Below are 11,820 nucleotides of genomic sequence, written 5' to 3' on the forward strand. Positions count from 1 at the left end.
CTATGAAGGGCTTTGTATGCTATTAACAATATTTTAAAGGGAATTCTGAATTTCCACGGAAGCCAGTGAAGGGCAGTAAGGATAGGAGTGATGTGTGAGGGCTGAATAGTTTTTTTTAGCAGCCTAGCTGCTGCATTTTGGACCAGTTAAAAATGGGCTAGGGCTTGCTGAAAGACGCATGTGAAAAGGGAGTGAGTTGCAATAATCAAGACTGAAGAAAATGAAAGCATGTACTAAATGTTCCTCATTATTAGGTGTTAGTAAAAGCTAGATTCTGGTGATGTATGACTCATCTTAAGCAGATTGAAAGAATACAGAGTAGCCTGGCTAAAAATACTACCTAAAAGTTCCCAAAAAGGAAAGATGGAAGGAATGAGGAGATGGTAGAGGAATAAGCCAAGATACTTTCTTGTAAAATAATAAGACAGGAACAAAGAAGTTTAGCGGTACAGAAAGTTAAAGTGATGTAATTGACAGGAGCCGTCAACTCCGCGAGGCACCGGGAGGTACAGCGCAACACCAAAACGTTTATGGCTTGAGTCATCCCTGCTTTTACATGCATGCAAACTAGGGCTGAACGATATATCGCATTTGCGATAATATCGCGACATGATCAAGTGCAATTTTCTAACCGCAAAGGCTGCGATTATACTCTGGACATGTCCAAATTCATGGGCTGCATCCTCCTGAGGCCGCATTTGTAGACCGATTACGTCACAGCGACGCGCCGAAGGCTGTCCAAATTACTACCATATCCCAGAATTCATAGCGCGGCCCAGCCAAACTCCAGTTTCCAGCAATGGCGGCCGCTACTAAGTTTTAAAATTACTCATACTAATCTTTCTGGGTCACAAAATAAACTTTTAACATTTTCAGGCGAGAAAGTAGTTGTGTAAACATCAAATATCTGCTCGGTTTATCAAGATATCCCATATTTGCAAAAGTGCTTCGACGTTTTCAGAGGCGTCTGCTACCCACCAGCTCGACAGCTAGCCGGGAGCTCGAGGGTTACTGATGCGGCCGAGAACGGCACAACTCCCGGCACATCATTTTCAGATCACCGCGGAGTTTCGCTGCTCGGGTTAAACGTAATATATAAGTCACTTAGACAACCTAAAAATGTTATTGTTGGGCTTTTTTCAGTGTTTTGTTTGTTCGTGAGTAAATCGGTTTGGCTGAGATTAAAGTTATTAGATTAGATCAAATAAAACTTTATTAATCCCCCGGGTGGGTTCCTCCTTGGTTTTCACACAGCTGACTAAACGTCAAACAGAAAACTTATTAAACAGAAGTATGAGACAGTCGAGAATTTACACCAGTGTCTGGTTATATTTTAGATAGCAAGAAGCAGACGGCCGAGTTTATTAAACTCCACCGAGACAGCGGTGACGCTAATCAGAACTAGCCTTCTGATTAGCTAATCAGAAGGCTAGACCGTCCAATTTCACGCCTTTAAACTTTAAAGGCGTGTTTGTGTGTGTGTTTATACAATTGCTATTATGTTTGCACTTTATGTGTAATGTTACTGACTGCAGAGATCAGTAAGATATGTGTATTTTTTATTTATTAGTTTTATTTATTTAATATTATTTTTTAATTGAATGACTGTCTAGTAGTTCACAGATGTCGAAAAACTGAGTGTGGTAAAGCCACTGATTTTTTTATGTATATTTCTGCAATCTGCACATTGTACTGACTTTCATTTTAATGTTTACACCAGGGTTCCTTGTCAGCACTTTATGCTCAGATGTTTGTAAGCTAAAAATAAACTATTGTGTATGTTCAAATATACTGTTGTGATTGAAGAAGTTAAATAAAAATGTCAGTCATCAATTCATGCATCACCTCATGTCATCATAACAGAGGTCTGTCTTCCAGGAAAGAACAGTTTAAAATTAATGTAATATAGTATTGGCCATACTATATGATGTATTGCTTGTCTTTGTTTAATAATACAGAAGACAAAGACCTTAAAAAATAATCGCATATCGCATCGCAATCGCAATATTGGGGCAAAAAATCGCAATTAGATTATTTTCCATAATCGTTCAGCCCTAATGCAAACTCACATATGGACACATACAAGTACACTGCAGCCGTACCTGACATCCACATGCTCGCACACCTCAGGTGCACTAAGCCTCGATGACTGCTCTATTAATTCTTCTGCTTGTCATTCCACAAACTCTGATTTAGACTTTGAATAAGCAGGCAGCCCTCTTACACAGCTCACTGTGAATTATTCAGCAGTCTGCTGCTGCTGCAACAAACAATTCACTCGCACATAAAATTTTCCAGACGTGAAACTAACTGCTGTCTCTTTAGATTGTATCTCAGCCCTTTACCACGTCATCATATAATGAAGTTTATTTTTGTCTGCTTTTAGCTAAGTGAAATTACACAACCCCCACTCCATGAACAATCAGAAATAAATTAAGAATGAATAATTCTTCTGAAAGACCTCAGACAGAAATGTAAACAAGCAGGAGGAAAATGAGAGCTGCTTAAACGTCACTGATGGAGAAAGACAAGTCCAGACTTTCTATGACCAAAGTCATTCATTTGTTCTCAGATCTTTGTGTGATCTTCTCTTAAACATAACTCATATTCTTCCTTTTCTCTTCTCTTACAGCTGTTTGGGTGCTTTCTGGCATGGGAGACCAGGAATGTGAGCATTCCCGCTCTGAACGATAGCAAATATATCGGAATGAGCGTGTACAACGTCGGCATCATGTGCATCATTGGCGCCGCGGTGTCTTTTCTGACGAGGGACCAGCCCAATGTCCAGTTCTGCATTGTAGCGCTGGTGATCATCTTTTGTAGCACCATCACGCTCTGTCTGGTCTTCGTTCCCAAGGTCAGTTTTTATAGGACAGAGAGGGTGTGTGTGTGAGCGTGGCTGAAAGACTCTGCAATGACATAAACTAGAGCTTTTAATTATCACTCAGCTAAGTCCTGAAAGCTGAAAACGCAGCGTAAACAGTTAGGTTTTGATTTTTTTTTTGCACTCATGCAATTTTAGAGTGCGAGAGTGCAGCTGTGACTAATGCCCATAACTCCACTTTCAGCTAATTACGATGAGAACAAACCCAGACGCAGCCACCCAGAACCGCAGATTAAAGTTCACCCAGAATCAGAAGAAAGAAGACTCCAAGACCTCCACCTCAGTCACCAGCGTCAACCAAGCCAACACTTCTCGACTGGACGGCCTTCAGACTGATAACCACCGCCTCCGTATGAGGATAACAGAGGTCAGCCAGTTACAGCTTCTTTGTTTTCATCTTTTAACCATTCATCACCTTTCAGACAGGACAGCGATGCAGTGGGCACAAAGAGTAAATGTTCTGTTACACTTTAAAAAAGATTTCTTTGAAGATTTCTTCATCATTTTGGCAAAGTAGCATTTGCAGCAGTCAGTCACACCCAGACAAACCTTAATTTAGGTTCATTTCTGGCTGATAACCTCACAGTGTGTAAGATAGGCTGTCTGTGGATAATTAATGAAACCTTGGTGTGAAACAATAGTTAAGTGATGGGTGAGAATGTACTTACTTTAAGTGATCAACTGTAATACTCAATGAACTAACAGAACATTTTTTTCTGGGTAAAAAGTTGGACAAAGAGCTGGAGGAAGTGACCATGCAGCTGCAGGACACGCCGGAGAAAACTCCCTACATTAAACAGAACCATTATTCGGATGCCAACAACATTCTCAGCATACGCAACTTTACAGATGGCAAAGGTGAGATACTCGCTGCATGCTTTCATTTAGCCCTGGTCAACTACTGCCATACTGTTTTTATAGCTCTGTTTTTATATCTGTCTGACAATAAGCATTTGAGGCACATGGGAAATATCCCATATTAGTGAAAAATTGTTTCACTCACAGAACCATCTGTAGCAGGGGTGTCAAACCTAAAGCCAAGCAGCCAGAATCGTCCCTGATCCAGCCCACCAGACATTTTTGGAAAGTGTAAACGGGGGCATGTGTTTTATTTTAATTTTACAGCTTCTCCTAACAATAATGACCTTGCGCACAGCCATTCATACTACAGTAATGAGCTTTTGTTACTATTAACTGTAGAAATATTTTGTTTTTTGTTTTTTTAAATGTGTCCACAGTAAAATGAATGATTAAATAAATAAATAAATAAAATAGGGCGTTTTATAAGAATTTACAAAAAGTCTCTGCTGTATGATTACAGGACAGTTTGAGCAATGAGTTACCAAAACATTTTCTGTAATTTACACTGCAAAAAGTCAAGCTGACAGATTTCTTTGATTTACTACGGCAGCCTTTTTTTTTATCATTTAAAAAAAACTGAGGTGCGCTGAGATGAAAGTGCACCACTTTTTCATATATTGAGAAATCTCAGAGATTGAATGTGCAGTTAAACGACTTTTCAGCGACAGAAAGTGGAGTTTGAGCGGTTTGGCCTATTTAGGATCAACGTAGGCTCTAAGCATCCGATGATGTGAAATGAGTTTGATATCCCTAATCTGTAAGTCACTTTAAGAGGCCACGCCTCTTTACACAGTGGTGCCACTATAGTGCATGAACTAGTTAGTTATTTAAAAAAACGAACATTAATCATGAAGCAGGAAATAAGCTATAGAGATCAAAACTGCTTTTGTTTAGTTCTGTTGTAATGTATGCACTTTGATATCATGTTGTGATCGTGCACTGTGCTAGTATCATTTTGTGGTTCCGTTGTGTTACACATTAGCGAGTGTAATTTACATTTTAGTGGTTTGTATCACAATTTCAGGACTATCATAAAATCCTGAACTGGCTTCAGTTTCAAAGTAATCCTCACATACGTTATCTAATACTAATTCTTTGCCACCGTTACGGTGCATTTCCATATTCAGTGGTTTTAGTAAAGGATTTTAATTCTGCTTTTAGAGCAGCTGGATGAAGGAATATCTTTCTTTTTTTCCCATTGCTGGAGCACCTGTCAGCACGAGGGACACAGGAGCATCTGTGACGTCTGTAATGAGTCATGAGATTAGCTACAGCACCTCAGTACACGTATGCTCCACTGCTGTTTGTCAAATTTAGCACATATTGTAGTCACACGTCATTCTCGCCTCACTTTCAAACCCTGGTGTACACTCGGTTTTATACCTAATTATTTCTTGTTTGGGGCGTACGGTAGTTTAGTGTCTGTGAAACAAAGTCGAGAACCAGATAAGAGTAAAGAAAAGTTTGAGAGCAGGTGAGGTGAGTCATCATCGGGCGAGACTAGTTTATGGAAACACGAAGAGCAAATCCTAATTTGCTGAAATATAAAGATGCATGTCCCATCAGTCCTCCAAACTTCTGCCTGTGCTGTTTAAACGATGCATGTATGGCAGACATTATGAAGTCTGCTGCCTCAAATTGAATCAGCGAATCGTTACAGCCCAGCAGCGTCGCTTTGCATTAGGCACCATTTTAAGAGTCGCAGAGTGACGCTGATGTACAGCAGCCGGATCCAGCGTGTCTGCTGCACACGCCAGCACAAAGCTGCTCTCAGGGGTGTCTAATGGATCTGTCTGAGCTCGGGAAGGTAAAAGAGCACAACAGCTGCGCTCATTCTGCCAATTGGGAGCAGAGCGTGTTGGAATTGTTTGAGAAGTTCCTCATCTGTGAAAGTTCATAGTTACGCAGTGAACTGATGGCTGTTAATGAGCACATTCACACAGAAATGTGTGTAATGCTTCTTTTTGTGTGTTTTAGCGTATTCTCTGCCCCTGCCTTTTGTGTTTGTGCTAAAAATAAGTGTACGCCCTCCTGTCTGAAACTAAATATAGTTTGGCTTTAAAATTACTTTAAGTTATTTATTGATATTATATGACGGTGCCGAGGATATAAGGATAGATTTTATATAGATATGTGATAGTGGCTGTTGAATATGGAGCTGTCAGGCAGGAGGAAAAGAAGATCACAGAGGAGATTCATGGATGTATATAAGGATGGCTTTGGCTATCGCAATTTTATTTATGTAGCACATTTCTTTGAAAACAGCAACTACAACAAAGCAAAGAAAATCAACATCTATTACGTGTCAGCCTGGATCAAAAAAAGTTTTGGTTCTGTTTTTGAAAGTATGCAGAGATGTAGCTTGTTTCAGAGGTGGGGTGAGATGGAGGCAAATGGTCTGCTGTGGTGATCCCTAAAGGGAGCACCTGGAAGAAAAACACTAGTGGTGGCAGAGATGAAGCAGTTGGAGACCTGGACAAAGATCTCTGGTGGAAATGGAGTGGAGGTGGGTCACACAAATGAGACTGAACAAGAGCCAGGACAGAGGCTGATTGGTTCACAGAAAGTTACCCAAAAAATGATTGGGCCAGTGTGATGATGACAGAGTTACGTTTGACAGTGATGTAAGGAATAGAGTAGCAGCTTGAACACCCAGGAATTCAGGCAGATGAGTGGATACAGTGTGAATCTTCCTTACTGAGCTTATTTTAGTTTGTCTATTTTAGCATGCGTGGTTTCAAAGGTCAAATCAATGGATCCCACAGTGTAGTTCAATTCATAAAAATGCATCATTTTACCTGTTGTTTTACACTTGCTGAGGGAAAAAATCTGTCGAAATTGGAGGCAGCAGCTGGCAGCTGACATCAGGTTCAGTGTAATGAAGTCAAATTCAGATTGTGTGGGCTCATAAAACTGGGTCTATTTTAAGACACAGCCTTTTCTAGTGCTTCCTCGCTTATATCGTCAAAGGAGCCCAATAAATTAGATATGTCAAAGAAGATGTAGGTTATTGGAAATAATTTCTTTTAAACCTTTCAAAAATTAAAAGATGATCAAAGTATATATGAAAAAATAGTTTTCTCTAAATGAGAAAATATTTTTATGTTTGGGTTACAGCGTATCAGCTGCTGGGTTGCTGAAATTCTCTCTTATGGAGACAATAAGAAAGAGAGAGCGCGCGTAAGGCGCTGCTCACAAATGTCAGCCTGACACACGTTCTGACAATAAAATCACAGGTAGTTAAGCTTCCTTTAAAGATCATCGGCACATAAACTTTTCCCAGCTTCATTCTACTTATGCTTGACGGTCATCATCATCATCACCACTGGCTTCTAACTGTAGTCATCAGTATTCATAAGAGAGCTGGTCTGTGAATGATTGGCTGTTATAAGGGAAGAATGCTGTGTCAACAGCGATTACGCTCACTCACAAAGGGTGAGACGCGACACTCCACCTCTCCCTCGCTCTAGCTGTCTTCATGAATATGTAGAAGCACATGGCGATGCTGGAGAACACCAGGAGATGACAGTTAAGGTGCGGTTTTCTGACAGGTTGACAGCCATGGCCTGATTTTAGCATGATAAGTTAAATGCTGTTATGTATAGATTAACAGCACTGAAAGAAAGACAAAATATTTTATACTTTACAGTGTTTTTGTTTTGTTTTTTTACTTGTGGAATATTTGCGAATTTTCAGGCTTTAAATACCATTAAATTATTTTTTCATTGAAACATTTTCTTGCCCTATGATAGGACGGTACACAAGGAGTATTTGCCTGCTTTTCACCTCACAAGATCCAATTATTCCCGTTTGAATTAATTCTTCTCAGGTTTAAACTATTAGATATACATTTTCTTTTTCTTCCAGTCCCGTTTAAGAAAGAAGACGGCTCATGTGGTGCTACTTAATGCAGCGGGAGTGTTTTTCTCCCTGTTGTAAAGAGATAGCCTTAGATTACTGGCACTCACAAACAGTAATGTTTTGGTGGCTGTGTCTTTGGTGGTAGAGCACTTAAGCCTCAGTCCTCAGGGCCAGTGGTTTGAATCCTGGCATCTTCAGCTGGTGACTCAGTGCACTTGTTCTGTTGTGATATCACCCAGTCCCCACTTCTGAAATGAATCTGGTCCAAGTGTTAGCGTCCACTTTCAAAGTTTGAGCAAAGCAGGTTTGTTTTTTGCATCTCTGTCCAAAACATAGTCTGACTTGTGTAATTTGTCTAGCATGCAGATAGTTGAGCGAGAAATTTTTGACTAGTTTTTTTAGCCATTTTCACCTGCTCCTTTTGAACTAATCTGTAACGCTAGTCTGCACATCATGGAAAAGCGGTCTCTTCATACTGAATGTCAACACACTTGGTTTAACTTCTTAGTGTCAATGAAGCATATGCAGTGAGCATGGACATCTGAGCTGACATGATCCTTCACAGACTAACTTTGCTAGGTGTGTGTTGACATACAATACACACCTAGCATTAGCTGATTTATTAGCATTTGTTGCTATTTTTTGCACGGTTGGAAAGCCCAATGTTAGGACTGAAGGCCAATGCCTTATTTGAAATCCTAGTCATGTTCAACTTACACTGACAAAATATGAAAGTCCAGGTGACAGCCTGCAATTTTCTTTATTGTCTACACATGTTTTCATGCAGATGGAGAAAAGTCGATACTGAAGAACCACCTAGAGCAGAAACCACAGGCGCAGTGGGGCTCCATGGATCCTTCCAGAATAAACAGAGGTCCTCTCGAGGATATCAACTCACCAGAACAGTGAGCTCTCCCATTTCCTTAGCCCCTCTACTCCCGTGTCTCTCCCCTTTTTTCCCTCTGTCTTGTCAGCTTTCTCATCAGACGACATGTCACATGTAGCACAACCACCAGCAGCTCTCAGGCAGTTGCTCTGGCAACAGAGCCTTATGAAAGCATGGACTGGCCCTCTACTTTTCTCTCCCACGCAACGCACATACCATCAACCACCAACATGCATATCACGTCACAGAGTGCAAGTGTATTCTCCAAGTATGCTGAACGTCCTGCAGCTTACTTACAGCCGGACACACAAAAACACACATGTCCATTTTGCATGCATATACACGCAGGTAATTGATTTGTTTTCTCAACTTTTAAAGGAAGATGAACTCTCAAAACATTCAAATGCAGATCTGCATTCACTTATTATTCATAAGGCAGCAAAGCTGAGGGATGTCAACTTCATCAATGGGGAGGGGGGGACACTTCATGCATCATTGAGAAGTTTCCCTCCCACATACGTTTAACCAGAACCAGGAGAAGAATGCAGGATGTAGAGGGATGGATGGATGAAGAAAGCGGAGACAAGAGGCAAGGAGGATACAATGCAGAGGAGAGGGCAGTTACACAGAGAAGATGTTTAAAGAGAAAAAATATGTTTAGATAGATAAGAAAGGCAGAGATAAGAAGGAGGGGAGAAAGAAGAAGGTAGAGACTCGCAGAGGCTTATGTAACCACTGATTTACAGCCCGCATTGGAAGCAGCTCTGAAAATAGACAGGGAGGAGAACAGAAGTAAAGGAACACTTGGAGCTGTTCCCATGCCACATGAATGTTTGATCACATGGAGGGAAGAGAGATGAAGGGAGAGAAAGAGAAGAGAAAGAAGAGACAAATATAAATAAGTTACAAAAGAGTTATGAATAGAGAGAGATCGAGCTGTATAAATATTTTGTGGCATGAAAAATGCAGGGGTGTGTTATTGTGAAGTGTAGCACCCGTGTCCTATATGATATTCCAAAAAATATCCCGAAATTCCTTCATAAGCTGTTGTGTTTTCATCACATAAAGTAGGACGGGTCAGAATAACTGAAAAGGCCTGAGGACCATTAATATTTAAGTTTTCCTAATTAAGACATTTTACTACGTTTAATGCAGAACAAGCTTGAATCTTATTAGCCCCTCTTAATTTTTTACACAACCAAATGCTTATGTAACTTTCTTGAAAATGGCTGGCAGTGGCAATGGCTCTGGCGAGGTAGGGTGCAAACTGTCACACCAGGCGGAAGCATGAAATGTACTTTTACGTCAGACGATCCCAGAAGCGACGGTGGAAAGAGGAACGGTGGATTAGGGGCTTAGTAAGAAGAAGAAGCTAGAGAGGAGGATGCTAAAGAATACACAGAAAACAATTAAAGAAATTGCTGAAGGCTTGTGGGAAGCTGTGCAATGCCAGATGCCAGTCTTTTATGATCCATCTTTTCTGTTCGCCATGTTCAGTTTCTCACTGTAACTTGATATGTGTGAAAGTGTGTAGCGAACATTTTAATAGTAAATCGAGCAAGACCACTGCATATGCCACTTCCAGACTGTGACAAAATTGTTGTATTGACAGCAACATCCAGCTCATATGGCCATATTGCTAAAACACAGCATTTTATTGAAGCCTTTCCAGGATCAGATCTGCCTGAAAGAGCTCCATTGCTAAAATTAATGAAAAATAAGATGCTTACTGCTTAGTGAGGAATTCAATTCCGTCACTAGCTTTATGGCTAATGTGTTAATTAATTTGTGGGGGAAAAAACTGCTGCGGTTGGTGCTGATAACCTGAGATGAACTGAATTTAGCTCTGCATATCCCATATGATGCTCAGATAAATCATGCAAGAGGAATCACTAAAAGCAGATGAAGTGCACTGTCCGGGGCACAGCTGCGAACGCACATTTGAACTTACAAAGACACTAATTTGCAAATGACAAATACTGACTCGGAACTCTGGCAGAGGGTCAGCAAGAGTAGAAATGGGGTAAATTCATTATTAGAAGCAAAATGATCCAGCCCTGGTTAGATTTATACAACAAAGCGATCCAACGTGATAGACAGACACATTGGTTCTCATTTATTAATATCTGTTCTTATCCCGTGCAGAAAACGGCTTACGCAAAATTACCATCAGATTTATGAAACGTATGTTCTCACCACTGTGGGTATGTCAGTAAATCAGAATCATTCTGAACCAACAGACTTGTGCAATCTGCATACAGCCTGATTATCGTCTCCATACTGCTACGCCCTGATATTTCTATATACGGAAATACATTTACCTTCAGGAAAAGACAAGAAATTGGTGACGTTGCGAGACGTTGCGAGAGAGAACCCTGCACTTCTGAGGCAAGAAAGAAACAGAAAGTCTGACTAAAGAAACTGAAACAGCTGTGTACAAAGAAAAGGCACAGCTCTACAAAGAGTTTCCATGAGATTCCAAATAGCATTTCCCCAGAGACACTCACTGTGACTCATGTGGGAGAAAAGCACATGCCTTTTTTCATGTCAAAGTTGACATGAAAAAAGGCAAACAGATTACAAGAAAAAGAAGAAAGCAGGTGGAGGACAAGGAGCGTGTGATCTGTCAGCCCGAAATAACAATTTCAAGTCAGTGAAAAAAAAAAATCCACATTCTTCAGCATCCATGGGATATGCAAAGAAATTATATTGTAAGTAATGACAAGAAAAGAAAGAGCAGACTGCTGACTATAACATAATACTTCAGTAAATGTGCTGTAATCACTGACATTGTTCCTTTCCTTCTCTATCTGCAGCATACAGCGTCGACTGTCTTTGCAGCTGCCCATCCTCCATCATGCCTACTTACCTTCCATAGGAGGGGTAGATGCTAGCTGCACCAGCCCTAATGGCAGCCCTGGTTCGAGCCCAAGGCACAGACACATGCCCCCCTCCTACCGGGTAATGGTCTCTGGCCTGTGAGCTTCATTCACTCCCCCACCTGGCTCTTTGCAGAGGAGACATATGTGATTCTTTTTTTCTACAATAGACTGATATCATCAGCGTAAGTGCGTATTTTGTCTCGGATCAAGGAGGACAGGGAGAGAAGGGAGGGGGGGAGGGGGGTTCACTCTTCATACCTCTTCACCTTGGTCTTCTTGTAAACTGATATCCTCAGTCAGGATGGGGTATGAGGAGACAGAGTGAGCACTGGATGACCCTTAAAAACTCCTTTAATTAACATCCCCTTGTCCATTTGCCCCCCCGCCTGCCTAGGCATATACACATATGCACAGTCAAACACAGATAGGCTATATACAAATACACA

At 40.8% G+C, this 11,820-nt stretch overlaps 1 protein-coding gene across 1 annotated transcript in view; it reads left to right on the plus strand.

Moving 5' to 3' along the window:
* gabbr2 (gamma-aminobutyric acid (GABA) B receptor, 2) overlaps positions 1 to 11,474 on the plus strand; it is a 222,241-nt gene extending 210,767 nt beyond the window's left edge. The window contains exons 15-19 of the mRNA XM_085346606.1: positions 2,633 to 2,857; positions 3,069 to 3,251; positions 3,613 to 3,742; positions 8,394 to 8,511; positions 11,309 to 11,474. Of these exons, the coding sequence (XP_085202732.1) occupies positions 2,633 to 2,857; positions 3,069 to 3,251; positions 3,613 to 3,742; positions 8,394 to 8,511; positions 11,309 to 11,474 (822 nt within the window). The remainder of the gene's footprint in view (positions 1 to 2,632; positions 2,858 to 3,068; positions 3,252 to 3,612; positions 3,743 to 8,393; positions 8,512 to 11,308) is intronic.
* Positions 11,475 to 11,820: the final 346 nt, after the last annotated feature.

The sequence above is a fragment of the Diplotaxodon limnothrissa genome, linkage group LG22 (genome assembly GCF_057381915.1).
Source record: "Diplotaxodon limnothrissa isolate DT_005_m linkage group LG22, D_limnothrissa_male_GT1.1, whole genome shotgun sequence".
Lineage (NCBI taxonomy): Eukaryota > Metazoa > Chordata > Actinopteri > Cichliformes > Cichlidae > Diplotaxodon > Diplotaxodon limnothrissa.